We start from the raw sequence: 16,053 nt of genomic DNA, 5'->3' as shown, positions 1-16,053 counted from the left end.
ATCTTGAGTATGTTTCTCGAGTAATTGCAGCTTATAATATAAAGGGAAAAAGTCGAAAAAAAATGAGAAATTGTATTTTTTACAACTTTATTTATTAAAATATTTTCGAACAGCCCAACTTGTCTGGCATTTTTCATTTGAGTTTTTAAATGTACGTTTTATTAAAAAACGAATTGCCAAACAAAAAAAAAGACTGAAGTTTTCATTAATGTTTTTACAACTATTTAATTTAATTTAATTTTTTTTTTAATTTTCGAACAACCCAACTTGTCTGGCGTTTTAACCTGAAGTATAAATATGTATTTTCAATATAAATGCAAAATACCAGACAAAAATAAATCGTTTAAATTAGAAAAAAAAGAAAACCAAGTTTTCGTTAATTCTTTTGTAATTTTTTAATTCATTTATACATTTTAAAACATCTCAACTTGTCTGGCATTTGTATGTTGTGTTTATACGCGTATTTCTAAATTAAATGCAAAATGCCAGACAAAAATAAATTATTGAAATTTTTATAAATTTTTTCACGCCTTTTTTATTTATTTATAAATTTTCAAACCGGACAAATTTGTCTGGTATTGAAAAATGAATAACAGTTTATAATACCGCAAACACAATGGCCCTCTTTCTTTGTACATTAAGATCACTGAAAAATGTTAAAAATGTTCACATAATTTTCCGCAGAGATACTCGACTCCGAACAATGGAAATCGTCTGGCAATTTATTTTTATCATTTTCATAACAAAAATTTTCATTGTTTCGATTGCCAGACAAAAAGTAAACTATGGATTTTTTTCTTCTTGCAAGTTCACCCCTACGAACCACCCTTTCGGCTATTTAAAACTATCTGGCATTTGAAAATTGTTAGGTACTTATTAATGTCTATTTTTGCATCAAGCCAGACACTAAAAGGTGAGTGAAAAGCTAATTATTTTATGCAAAAGGAAATTAATTTTCCAAATTTTCGAACGGGTCCACTCTTAAAACCACCCTAATTTTCATTAACTAACTTACTTTTTCAGACCTCAAAATGCCAGTCATTTTTCGATGATGCCATGTGCGCTAGCTCACGGTCTATATAGGCCTACTGTGAGGATACAAACAAATAATTGAATGTTCGTCGTTTAAATAGCATAAATGTCACAAAATACTCAGTACGAACGTCAAACATATAACTTTTGTGCTTACAAAATGTTTTCTCATTAAAAAAAAGTTGATGTTGCTATTAAACGGCGAGTCACAAAAATATTCAAGAAGAGCTATAGAGTTATATCGAGAAAGGTATCCAGAGCGCCTCATTCCTGATCATAGAACCTTTACAAGATCGGAGGCGACCTTGCGACGAAATGTAGATGCCTTTTCTCTAATAAAAGTTCATTAGAACAAAGGGAGCTTTGTAACAGGAAAAAAATTTGGGTATGTTTCTGGAAAAAATATAATTGATGACGTCATTAGTCGTTAGCTTGCCTCAGCCCATTTAACAGTACGTGTTCCTTTTATCTAAATTTTTCGTATCCTCACAGTAGGCCCATACTATCGAGTTTGATACACGCTGTACATCATACTTAAAAATACGAAGTAATATACCCAAATGGTTAATTTTATACAACGTGTTAGCTTTATACATTTTGTTTACAATCTGGAAAGAAAATCTGGTTGAGTAGATAATGAAAAAAACCTTTCAAATGAGATAACGCGAAGTTTCCGTTCCAACACACCGTATTCATTTCAGAACTGATTTTCCCTTACATTTATTTTATCTCTCTGCTGATTTATTATCACATCACACAAAAATACAAGGTAATCTGCTTTATTATACAGGTATTTCGCCTTTTAAAGCACAAAACATGATTGCCAATTCCGTCTGTGGAATCGGACGTCTCTGTATTTGATCTGATTATACAAAGTCTTTTTCCCCTTACACATCCATTCATCTACTGCCTATTACCACCGCCTTTTGTACAATTTCTCTTTCATATCCGCGTCTTCCTTTTCCGGATATCCCCTTGAAACCTTCCGAGTTATGGCCACCTTCCGTACCGTTCTTACGAGTTCGCTCTGCGAAACGTGTTTTCTTGCATCGGGAACAATTTTATCAATCACGTCCATCCATGGAATTGCATCTAATGTATTGCGTCATCAATTTGTGTCATGATATATCGTTATGTTTTATTATTACGCTGGGAAAATTGTTCTCTTGAATTTAACGGTTTTATGAATTATGTCCAACCATGAAATTGTAACGTAAAGAATCCCGCACAAAATCAATGGAAAATGGGTCCCAGTCGATTTTGCTGTAATTGCAGTATGTTATAGTTTTTGACTTTCTGATCAAAAGTTGTCATCGGCCCAAAGTGATCCTAAGAATAGTTTCAGATGAGCTTCACGAAATTTCAAGTTGATGGATTCAAAAACTGAGGCATGCAATGAATTTTGACCAGTAGATACGATGCTTTTGTGATCGCTAAACCTGAATTTGGGGATAGCTTAGTTATCTAAGGTCACCTGGAGGTCAGGTAAAGGTGGTTTCAAGGTCAAACTGATTTTATTATTCAAAATTATTTATGTTACTGTTTACTACAAAACTACACTAATGGAAAAAATTAAGGGATCAAAAAAAAATCTAAATTTTCAAATGGCTGTATCTTTGATAAAAATGGTCGTATTGGAGTAAAAAAAAGCAATTTGAAGCTTGAATTTTATAATTTTTGGATCTTGCAAATAAAAAAAATTTCAGGTAACGCGCAATCTTAATGAATAACATGAAAAAAAATTTTTCGAAATTTTTTTCGTTCTTATTTTTGGTGTACAGACTTGAAAAAATTTTTCCAACTTAACCACCTTATGGATTAGATAGGTTGTTCATTTAGCTTCAATTTCTTTTTTTTTTTTTGGTCTCGATACGACCATTTCTCGCTGAGCTATCGGACTTTGAATGAAATTGGATCATTTTGTCTTTGTTCATCGATATCTCAGAAACCAGTGGTTGCACAGAAAATCGACAGTGGGTTTCAGAAACTTGAATGAATTCTCTACAAGGTCCTGGCAGGGTTTTTTAGAAATTTTTTTTTTATCCTTGACATGACTGAAAAATTGTAAAAAATAGGACTTTTAGGGGTCTTCTAGAAAATCACGTGCCACATTGAGAATATTGGGAAAATTACTAATGTTAAGTGTATCAAGGTAAAATTTGTAGGCAGAGTCATAATTTTAGGCCGAGTAGGCGGCATTTTTTCGGCAAAGTCACATTTTTAGATTGAATATCACATCTACATCATTACATGTGTAGAGTCCTTAAGTCATGTTTTTAAGCGAAGTCACATTTTTAGACGGAGTGGAATCTTTTACCTTGATTTATGAAGATCTGGCTCCAGATGTGTGATTAATGAAGGTGAGATCAACCAGCAATCCTTACGATGCCAAATTTTACTGAAATCGGTGGATTTCAAAAAAGTACACCCGCCATCTTGGATCAGCCATCTTGAATTTTTACAATGTGAATTCATATTCGTAATCAGCGACCCAAAAAACCCCTTTATACAAAATCTGGTCAAAATCCACTCAGAATTTGAAAATAGCGATTCCTGCACGGTTTTTTGAGGTTAGAAAAAAACCACAAGTTCTAGCTCAATTCTGACAGTGGATTTGAATTCAGCAGAGTCTTTTACATAAAAATGTACTATTTGATGTGGAAATAATTTTTTTTTCAAATTTTCCCAGTAAATTTTCATCAATTTTCACTATTTTTCACAAGTTTTTTGAGGTTAGGAAAAAATTGTGACGTGATGGGCCAATTCTGACCCCAGATTCGTGTTCAGGAGGCCAAATAACTACGAAAAATATATGTCGCATAAAAAGTATACCCAATTTTTTTTTTGTGTGTGGCTGTGTTATTTTCTCTTTCGATCATTTTTGTTTAATAAATGTTATCTACATTACATTACGTTGCATTTGCATTAAATTATGTACAACGATTGTGTATATCATTATAACAATAAACTTAACAACAGATAATAAAAATCCGATGGCTTAAGTAGCAAAAAATGTCTGTCAAGGATTACTCCTCGTACTTTCTAGAGGGTGATATTTATTGGAATACATTTTAGAGACATATCTGCATTAACGTCTGATGATTGTACGAAAAACGGTGCGAACGAGAAAAGAACATAATAAATGTCGACGGGAAAATAATATCGAAATATATTACACGGTTCGAACAGTCCTTATTGAGACAAATGAACTGTTCTCCCGATGTAAATTGCCCCTCCACGTTGCCATTTCCAAAGTATATATATATATGCCAACTTTTCCTGCTGATACGCCGGCTAGATCGGTACTAGAGACATTATTGAATAAAATTCACATATCCCAATAACGTTTTTACAATAAAAACTCCTCCCCGGGGCTTTTGTCGATAACGACCCGTTATGTTCTTGCTCTCTTTTGATATCGTGTTACATTCTGCCGATTCCAGCCACCGGTCGACTATACAGGGTGGTCCGAATTTTATGCAAGAAACTTCGAGGGCAGATAGATCTCTTTAAAATAATATGTGTTTGCCTTATAAACATAGGTCTGGAACGGCACCGTTTTAGAGATACAGGGTGTTGAAGTTGTCAAAAAAATTGATTTTTTGTTTATATCTCCGGAATCTATTAACCGATCTCAATAAAATTTGGTACATATAATGTAAGATAGTAGGCCTTATATTCCCTGAAATATGAGCTTTAAAGGTTCAACCAGTGGTGTACAACTGGACAGGGGTCACCCCCTTTTTTACAAAAAAACCTACGCCACTGCATTTTTTACATGTCATTGTAACTGATTTATATTTTAATGCACAAAATTACGTAAAAAAGGTGACTTTAATTTTATCCGTAAGATTCGCCGTTCTCAAGTTATTCATACCAATACAATCCCCTTGTGGCAGACACTTCTAACGATAATATTACAAGAATATTTATTTATGTTTAAAAGTAAGTGCAATTTGTAAGCACATCAACAAAATTATTTACACTCCTTTCTACACCACCTGTGAGGTAGTGTGCGATATAAACAAAAAATCAATGTTTTTTAAAAACCTCAACACCCTGTATCTCCAAAACGGGGCCGTTCCAGACCTATGTTTATAAGGCAAACACATATTATTTTAAAGAGATCTATCTACCCTCGAAGTTTCCTGCATAAAATTGGGACCACCCTGTATATGTATATATTTTTCTAGACCCTACCTGGATCATTACGGTACCGAAAAAAAGGTTCGTATTCGGTCTAATTGGTTTCCAGTTTTCCTAACTAACGTGCATTTTTTTTTTTGGTTGGATGTCAAGAGCATTCTTTTCATTCACTTTAGTGCTAAAAATTTTTTCAACATTTTCCCTTGCCCTAAAAAGGAATTCAGTAAAATTACACACATAAAATAAATTGTTTGTTGCCAATGATATACGTTGTGTAATCTCAGTTGAAATGTAGTTTGACGATTACATTGTACAGTCTCTGTAATATTTTGTAAAATTACATCCAACATTACTGGAATTTTACATTCAAGTATTAGAAACTTCGATAAATTTACTAAAATGTAATTTTATTATAAAACTACAAGTATTTATATCTAATGTGATGTTGATGTAAACATTATTGATGGTATTTTATTTGTTTTTGGTACTTTAATTAATTAATTTGAATTTAAAAAGTAATCTCTTGCAATTTTGGTGGTAAAATAAACTATTATTGTAAATTTAACATCATTACATCAAAGTACAGCGAAAAATTGAAATACATTATAAATTTTCAATTTAATGACAATTCTTATAATCATATTTAAAAACGTAAAATTACATTATCTAGCACTTTTACTGCGTCTTCTTATACAGTATTATATTTATAAAACTTTCGAGGCAAATTAAGAATCATAGCGGTACCTAAAATGTTAGAAAAATTACATTAAACTACAAACATATTTCCACTTAAATTTACATTTTAATGGTAATCATATTTATACACTGTGTCTCAAAATTATGGAACAAAATTGATATTTTTTCCAGTTCAGATTTAAAAAATCGCTGAAACAGGTGAACTAGTTAATAGAAAATGTCACTTTTCTGTAATATTTTCTATTTTTTGAGCGATCATTCTGTGACACAGTGTATTTGTGACAAAGTCATACTGCACAGCAAATCCGAGAATCAGATCAAACGTCAACTTACAGGAAAATTATTACAATAACTGGTATTTGTATTGTTTTTTTTTCGAAATGTGGCGTATACAGAAATCATTGAAATTTCGACAAGCTCTTGTAATTTGTAGAGCAAAATCAGCAGCAGTCATCATCAATGTAAAGTTACAGACAAGAAATTACATACATTACATGAAAGAATGTATATGCATTGTAAATTTACAGTTCACAATTATCTCTGTAACATAGATGTAAAATTACATAACTCCCATATTTACTGTAGTTTCCTGAAAAGTGTTACGTTTACAGAAATACATTTTAGAATTTTACTAATTTCAATGGTAAGAAAAGCAACATGCGCTTGCGTAAAATTACACAGAAAAATTGCATTTTCGATAGGGAAAATGTTCACTGACCATATGTAATTTAATGCGAGTATTCTGAATATTACTGCGTTTTTCTGAATAATGTTACATTTACAGAAGTTCACAGAAATTTCAATTAGCCACATTTGCCATATTTCCATGATATTTGTTGCAAATATCCATCAAATGCTACAATTTTGCTATTCGTATAAACCGCCATATTTCACTTAAATGCACTACTTCACACTAGAAGATATTATCATACACTATTCAAATTATTACTAGGTTTTTCCGAAAAGAAGTTACACAACAAATTTTCATGAGTATCTATCGCAAACGTAATTCAATTTACTTACCTCGTTTTCCTTTCCCGAACAATTTACCGGAAAATCCTCGGTACCAATAAAAATTGCTGTGCAATTGTGCATCCCCCCCCACAACACTATATTGCACCGACATTAAATAACCCCCGGTAGAATACGGCAGCCGCAAATTAAGGAACAGGGAAAGTTGGGCCGTAAAAACCAACACAACACGAACCAGCACGGTTTCGCGAGTCGTCTTCTAAAAGTAATTTCCTTATTTTAATTAAATGCAAGCGCAAACATAGCGGACGGTAAGAAGTTTCGCTCGAAGAAAAAGGAGGACTCGAGTCGTATCTTGCGAGGAGCACTTTGTTCGCCACTAAACTATTAGAATAAATTCAATCTCATTGCCTAAAAGACAGACGGTCCGGAAAAAAATCGATGGATCGCTCCCCTGTTCGATGTATTCCAATTTGATCAACCACCCCACCCCGGTTTGGAGCGAATACGCTCCCTCGCTATTTGTGAATGTGACTGAGTTTTAGTCCTTTCTGATCTCTGGCTTACTCGCGCGACCTTTTCAAACAGTTTTTGATAAAGTTGAATTGAAAAAAATGTCGAGAACTATTAACTCGATCAAATTGAGGATTTCTGTTCATAATGTAGGATATCTTCAGACTAAACCCTGAAAAAATCTTACCACGCCCACCTCTCGAATTACACCCCCTGTATGTGCAATAACTTGTCTCAAACACATTCAGGATGTCTTACGCTGACGGCCCATCAGAATAGTACAGGGACTACTTCGATTTCAATTTTGAAAAGATAAAATAATGCAATTGTTGCAGTAAGTAGCTGTCAACTTAGTTATTTTAAGTGGAACACCCTATATACAGGGTGTCCAAATATTGTAATTTAACCAAACTCACCTAGTCACAAAGTTGCACCCCTGAGAAGTTATTAGTCCATGATAATTTCGAAAAAAATTAATATCTCTGCAACACTTTACCGTAGAAGAACCAAATTTGGTACATGATTTAGGTTTATTACTGGTCTTCTTTGACTATGATTTAAAGTTAATTGAAGCACTACAAGGTGTTCATTGGGGATGACTCGCCCCTAAGATTGTACCGAACTTTTTTTTCATTGACAGAATTGAAAAATAGTAATATTAATTCACAGCAGAATTTAATTTAAAAATTTTTTACTCTTTGTTTTTAAAAAGCGAATATTGTATTAAGTAAAAAACACAAATACAGAATAAAAATAATAATTCATATTTTTTCAACAACATTAAAAAAACCATAAAACCACCACAGAAATGAGACAGCAATCAGAGGCAATTGTTGAAATAAAATAATTTTGTGGGTACACATGCTGCAAGTGACCCACCCGGGACGCAACAGGGTTCCAAACAAAGGTCGACGGCGGATTAGCGCCAAGGACCAGGTACTTCTGCGAGCGACTCCACATCAAGAGGGACTCTCCAGCGAACGCTCACCCCGACGACACGCCTTTCTCACAAACTTAGTTTTCAATAAAAAAAATACTTTATTTCTACCGTTGAGAGAGCGTTTTATTTTTGCTGTAGAGCGAAAACAACCCTCAATTTAATTACTTAATGATAAGTTTTTTTTTAATAAACACTGTTAAATTACTGTTTCAGTTAATACGGTTTTTCTTGAAAACCATATTACAGTTTGTGTCCGTTATCATGCGTGACACCCTGTATTTACAAAAAATAATAATATATTATATATTCTTCCAATGGGATGCTATTATTAGTAACTGCAAGTACAATAAAGAGAAAATAATTATGCTTTCATTAAGAAAACAATGAAATGTAAAGCAACCAAAATTTTCCATTATATTCTTTCTCCTTGAACCTCATTCCAAATATAAAATTTTCTGATATATAATCATTTATAAATTTTTTTAAATTATTTATATTTGTTATTTTAAAACTGACACAACATTAAAAATTGGAGAAAAATTCTAAGAAAACCAACCGAAATCATTTTATTAATTGTTCTGTTGCAAAAAATACCAAATCATAGAAATTCAGCTAATAATTCTGATTCTAGGTGAACGTTCCATGGATATAAAACAAATTTAAACACTTCATACTTGTAGAATACTGAATGACAGTACCGATATTTGTTTCTCAAGACACATTTGATTATATTTTTAATTCTTGAGAATGGAAGAAAACCGCAAATATCTGAGAAAATCGAAAGTGTAACCCCTACAATACCTATATCTGTGAAAAGAGAATTTGATTTTCTTAATATGGTGTTTGAATTTAAAAAGTTTTGTCGATTTTAAGTTTTCAAAATGTAACGTAAAAATAGGATACTTAGTATAATTCTCTTCAGGTAATTTTGATAGTGTGCATCTTATGTTCTTTATGTCTTCCTAAAAGCAAGTGAAAGCTTCCGGAACGAAAAAATATATAAGGAATTTTCGAAACGCTTGCATCTGTCAAAATTTTTATAAAATGTCGATTATCTCGAAAACTGTTAGATTTAGATACACGGAAGCTTTAACATCTTTGATTTATTTTAAATTTATCTTGTAGATAATACAATAATATATAGGATGTTCCATTTCAAATAAACACATAGATGACGATTTCCGGTATAACCGGAAGTGGTGCAACAATGGCATTATTTTATTTAAAGAGAACAACCCCGAAAACCCCTAGGCCTAAATTTTTAAAACTCATATCGAAGTAGTCTGAAATATTCTAATGGTTCGTCACGTCAAATTTCATTCAAATCATTTCACCAGATATTTTGCGATTTAAAAAATCTAGTTTTTTTCAAATTTAAGCAGTAAATAAGTTTCTGTTAGGGTTTCTGGTGGAGACTTCTCGAAACGAGAAATCCCGGGAAATCTGGCCTTACTCGAGACGAGATATCGAGAAATTTAAAAATCGCGCGCGTCTTAAGTTCTTGATTGGAGTTCGTTTGGTTCATGCGTTCAATTCGTTTCTCGACAAGTAACTAAGCGGTTAAAGTGGTTTCTCGACTAGCTCATGATTTATTTATTTTAAGTTTTTAAGGCTTTAGTTTACTTTGACGATTCTTATTTTTTTAATGTACCTTGTTATAAGTACGTGTAGAAATTTTATTATAAGCAGATACCTAATGTTGATGTTGATTCTGAAAATATTTAGTTCCTAATTATTGGAAGAAAGCTACGATTCAAAAACATTGAAATAAACATAAGTATAATGAAAGTGTTTAATAAAAAAACAAGTTACAGGTTTTTAAGAAGAAGATACTCAAAGTTTAATTAAGTTTTTTAGTAGAAGTAGAAACATATAAGTAATTAATAAAAATACTGAATAAATAATAAATGTTAATGATGATTGTTAAGTATAGTAGCATGTTTATATTTCGCATTGCAATACCAAAATTATGACTTTTTAAGTTTTAGAAATTTCTCGACAATTCGAGAAAAGTAGGCCGAGAAATCAGAAACTCTAGTTTCTGTGCATATATTTACAGGAATTTGATTTGTGACGTAAAATTACAATTTAGTTACGCTTTCCAAAGTTACCTATCTAATGTCCGGATGCTAGTTATCGAGCGAAAGCTAAATTTAGATTCGAAACCGCGTTTAATATTCGAGAAAGGTGGGCGCTGACTGAAAATATCTCCATTCGGCATCCCGGCTCAAAACCTACCCACAGATCTACACACCACACAGTCCAGTAATTGTAATATACGCGTTTCTCTCAAAATGTAACCCGTTTCCGGTTAGGTGGGCCGGAACTGACAGAGATATGTAACACTAGTAAACGCTTTTATTGCCGTCACTATATTCTGCGCTCCCCCCGGATCGTGTTCCGTCCGCGGGCGGGTCGGAAGGGGCCGATAGAGGACAGTTGGGAGATATTTCCTCATTGAAGATACAGGTTGGTGTTCAAGAATTCGTATAAGTTTTAGAATATCGTGTATTTTGAATTTGTATCAATATTATCAGTATTGGTATAGTCTTTCCAAAGCCAGTTGAACATGTATAAAAACACCTAGCTATAAAATTGAATGAGTTTCATAGGCGTCCCTAAAAAAGTTTTCTGCTAAAGGTAAAAAATTTTACTTAATGATTTGTATACAGGGTGTCCCATTAATATTGCGAAAAAATTCAGGGGGAGCTTCCTTGACCAAAAATAAGAAAGAAAGTTCCTATAAACCTTGCCCGAAAATGCTTCGTTTCGGAGATACAGGGTGTTGAAATTTAGAGAAAATACAAGATTTTTACTAATATCTGGAGAACTTTAACTCCGATTTTTTTGAAATTTGTTTATAAAAACGGTAGACGTCTTCTGACGTAATTTGATTTATTTTATCTATTCCGTCCGGGGACCCACTCCTGTTGATATTAATAAGTAAACGTATGAGACGTCGCTGCTTTTTCTTAGGTATCATATATTTTTCTAATTATGCGATAAAAAATACAACTTTTTTGTCTCTTTACTTTTTTTGATATCTTGCTTCATTTTCGAGCAAAAAATTAATATCCTTTCATATGGACATTTTTAAGGGAAGTAGAAAACAAACATAGAAATTCAACGTTTTAGTTATTTACTAATCAACTTTAACAATACGTTTGAAGGAAAAACAATGTAACAAGCTGAGAAACAATAACTCACTAAATAATATTTTTTTAAATAATTAATATTAACAGAAACATAAGAAAAAATATTTAACGAACAGCAATGATATGAAAAATACATACACAAGGGTTACAACAATTGTTGAAAATGTACACCTTCAACACTAATACAGGGATCTATCCTACGACACATTGATTGGCGAACCCGTTCAAATATTCCGGCTAATGTGTCTAATTGTTTCACAGGATGCGACAATGCGGTTTCTTAATTCGTCTATGGTTTGCACTGGAGTCGTGTAAACCAATTGTTTGAGGTGACCCCTAAGGCAAAAATCCAACGAATTTAAGTATTTAAAAAATACTTTCGGAACTAAGTGGATTGGAATGAATGGGCTTATAGAATGGGCTTCAAAGTCTCCAGACTTAACGCCCCTAGACTATTTTTTATGGGGAACATTAAAAAATAAAGTACCTATATAAGACACCCACAAGAAGTTTGGAGCATTTAAAGCAAAAGGTTCGACATGTTTGTGAGAATCTTTGAAGAGAAACGTTGTTTAAATCTACAAGGGAAGTAAGGAAAAGATTGGATAAATGCTTAGAAGTAGGAGGCATGCATATCGAACATTTTTTAAAGTAATAATAATAATTCTATATTTTGTTTTGTGTTTTGTTATTAGTTATTGTTATATTTATTAGTTACAATTAAAATTGTTTAATATTTTCTATATTTGATTATCCTATTTAATCGTCATTATGTGTATCGTTCTATTTTTCTTCGTGGATTGACGTTTTTTAAGGAGAACATAACAACTAATATGTAAACAAATTTGTGACAGGAGTTACAGCGACTGTTTTTCACAGTAATGTTGATTAAGTCATGACTAGTAGTTCCAATACCATAGAATACATTTTTGTACAATGTTATTGTAACTTTTTAAGGAGAAGAGATACAGAAAAAATTTCTGCACAAAAAATGTTTATAAAAAATATATAATTTTAGTTATCATAAAAAAATGGGTATGTTTGTGGAAAAAAGTTGACGGCGTAATTTTTTTCATTTTTCGAATTTTGAAACAAATGGATCTTAGCGAATTCACGTCATCTAAACAGATTTTTACTGTCGTTTGTCTGTTTTGGGCCCGAGTCGCGAACTTTGGGACACCCTGTACATCCCTCAACATCCTGTAGCCTGTATATCGAAGAAAAAGTACAAAAATATTTGTTACACCTATTTTTTGCCTTTTATCGCTACATACTTAACGTTTTATATAGGAAGCACTAAAATCGGAGGCAGGAACACGGCGTTCCTGTATAGTTTTCCCGGAGTTAAGTGTCGCAATAAAAATAACGATGAAAAATAAATTCGGACATTCGCACGGGAAATTATTGCCTATTATACCTCGGGTGCCACAGGGTGTTCATTTCGCATTATTTATGTGGACAATTTGACGTTGGCGTATGAGCGATGTTTAAAAATCCAAATTGAACCGAAATTAATCGCCTGGTTTTCGACCTCCTCTGTTAACCGCGTCTGCCTCGCACAGCTCGGTTACCGAAAATATTCAATTGATGACCTATCGAAAATATTATTGCGGTCCGATTGTATCCTGTAATTAAATTTTTGAGGTGAAATATGTGCCTTTGTTTAAACGCTGTCGAGTCGTATGGGGTGGTGCAGTTTAGGGCTGTTTTAGAACCGCAGGAAAGAAAAAAATACTGTTATCGGAATGTGAAGGGAAATAAATTGGATGTATTCATCGAGAAATATAAACTAAAAAAGGAATCCAAAAATAAGTTCATGTATAATTTTTTTAAATAAGCTTTTAGTGACGTCATTTTATTTTCATATTCTTCTCAGCAAACCCTTTCATTTGATACCCATGAAATGGGGGTGCATAAAAAGTAACTGGTCCGCCATCTTTGGGAGTCCGCCTTATTGGATTTGGAATGACGTCACTTAGCTAACCATGCATTGTCATCCAAACTAAACGTGTATGCAAAATTTCAGCTCAATCGGTTTGGAATAACTGTTTTAAAATTCAGTTGCAAGATTTGAGCTATACTAATAAGGCAAGTTAAGTAAAAGGTTGTAATAAAAACAACAAATGTCTAAATAAGAAACACCTGTGAATGTGTCGTCTATGGATATAATTTGCCTAAAATCATGTAATACCGCACTTTTCACTACTTTTATCGAAAATTTGGGCGGATAATGTCTTACAAATATACAAATTAACAGAATCGTTGCTACAAACTGATTCTTTCCGTCAATATAAACAAAAAAAGGTAACGTTTTACCCTAAAGCGATTCCTAAGGCTCTTATCCGTCAAGAGCCATTGAAAATACAGACAATTTAAACAGAAACTAATCAGTGGCGTCGGAATACATTGTCTGATTGTATTCAACTGAGAATCTTCACAGATTTTAATGAACCAACCAAATCGTGTGCATCTTTTAAATGTTTCTCTTTGAATGTATGGTTTACGAATAAATGTCTAAAAATGATAATGTTAGCAGCAAATCAAAAATAAAATTTCAATTATTGACTAATAATCACAGCCACACAAAAAGAAGTTGTCTGTACTTTTCATGCGACATATGTTATCCATAGTATATTTGCTTCCTGATCACGAATCCGGTGTCAGAATTGAGCTATTGTATCACAGGAATTTCCTAACCTCAAAAAACAGGTAAAAAATATCAAAAATTTACGAAAAAGTGCTAGGCAAAAAAACAAGAAATCTATTTTTTCTATATTCAAATGTTCACTTATATGGCTAAGACCCCGCCGAACGTGAATCTGCGGTCAGAATTGATGGTTCTTTTTCTAACCTCAAAAAAAACGGGTCAGATATCACGAATTTTCAAAAAATCAAAAAATAACAGATTCGCGCCAAATTTGGTATACGGGGGTTTTCGGGGTCGCTGATCACGGATCCGAGGTCAATTTTGCAAAATTCAAGATGGCGGATCCAAGATGGCTGATCAAATTTTCAAAAAATAACAGATTTGCGCCAGAGTGACTGCAAAAACAGCCCGAAAATCGCCCATTTTGGCAAACTCGTAATTCTTTAAAAATTTTCTGCTAAGTTATTGTATATCATAAGAACGTGTTACTGAGAAAGTTCCAAGATGAGTTCAGCTTTGGTTTTGGAAATATGAGTGATACAATCATGTCATAATACTCGTGATCTTATGTATCGAGCATATCACTTTAAACCTTTAAGATTCACTTTTTTGGATGGCCTATCATCAAGATCAAGGTGCTTACTTAGGTTTTTAGGGTTGCTGATTATGAATTTGAGTCAGAATTTACTTAATTTTTTATTTAAATAAATGCACTGTTAAAAAAACATCTAAGTTTGTCATAGTTTTTGGATCTACACAAATATCGCTGACATCCATATCGGGAATGAATTCACAGGCAGGGGAGTTAAAATAGAAATGTAATAGAATTAATGATTACTTTTACAGTATCGACTGGTGCTTACCTGGCACATCCGATATCAATATTATAGACAGAGGATGCAAGCACGAAATTATATTAATATTTCAAACATCAACTTTAAAACTTATTTGCAAAGTTTTTTTTTGAAATTTGTCCATAAATCTTTTTATACAAGCGAGCCCACAGTCTCTTTAAGTAAATAAAAATGACTTGTGACTTATTTGCAACTAATTAAGTTATCAGTTAACTTGTACATAACACTGTGTCACTAAATAACAAAGTTTTTAGAAGACTTTGTTCTAAATGAACCTTCATCATATTCTTTATTACCAAAATATACTTAAGGATTAATAAATGAATTTGTCGAATTTTTTGAGACATAATAATTACATCTAAAACCCCATATTTTTTAATATTAAATATATTAATATAATAATTTTTTTTGCAGGGATTTTTGCTGCCCAGGTTGCAGTGGAACCCAAAGAAAAGACAGTATTACCGGGAGACAGTGTCACCTACCTTTGTCGGCTGGCTGTACCGCTCCAGTACTGTCGGATAGAAATTCCCGGTTTTCAACCTGTCAATTTAAACAAAGAATCAGCGACTAGTGAGGTAAGAACTTGTACTTTTAGATTTATGGATTGTAATAATATTAAATTTAAAGATCAGGATAGTGGCAATTAATATGGTTAATTTTTATTTAAATTTAATTTGCAACATATATTCCAATTCCTTTGTTAAAGCACATAAAAAACAATTTTGACAGTTACAGCTGTGGACAATAAAAAGTACAAGGTTTAATAAATTCATACTATAAACTTTTACGTTGCAAATCTTTTTTTTTAATTACGACTAGATATTTCCAAAAAGGGTTGTTTTAGCAGTTGCTAATTTACTCTATTATAAATACCAATACAAATAGTATTAAAACCATTTTATTTCAGCTTTCGTACTTTGGGAAAGGTTTGGAGTTTGGTGAGTGTGGCTTCACGATACAGAGGGCGCAAGACAAAAATAATGGTGACGTTAAGTGCACCCTCGGTATACCCAGTGAATCCACTGAATCTGTTGGGACTATGCGACTGGTCGTAGCAAGTAAGTTATTATTAGCTAGTTAACACAGGCCCCCCCC

The 16,053-nt window shown here is 32.7% G+C and overlaps 1 protein-coding gene across 1 annotated transcript in view; it reads left to right on the top strand.

Annotated features, from left to right (window-relative positions):
- The window catches only part of LOC108904122 (fasciclin-3), a 101,773-nt gene that overhangs the window by 64,759 nt on the left and 20,961 nt on the right, over positions 1-16,053 (top strand). Inside the window, exons 2-3 of the mRNA XM_018706552.1 lie at positions 15,370-15,533; positions 15,866-16,016. Coding sequence (XP_018562068.1) covers positions 15,370-15,533; positions 15,866-16,016 — 315 coding nt within the window. The remainder of the gene's footprint in view (positions 1-15,369; positions 15,534-15,865; positions 16,017-16,053) is intronic.

Source organism: Anoplophora glabripennis, unplaced genomic scaffold (assembly GCF_000390285.2).
Source record: "Anoplophora glabripennis isolate ALB-LARVAE unplaced genomic scaffold, Agla_2.0 scaffold13, whole genome shotgun sequence".
Classification (NCBI taxonomy): domain Eukaryota; kingdom Metazoa; phylum Arthropoda; class Insecta; order Coleoptera; family Cerambycidae; genus Anoplophora; species Anoplophora glabripennis.
This window is presented reverse-complemented; position numbering and strand designations above follow the sequence as displayed.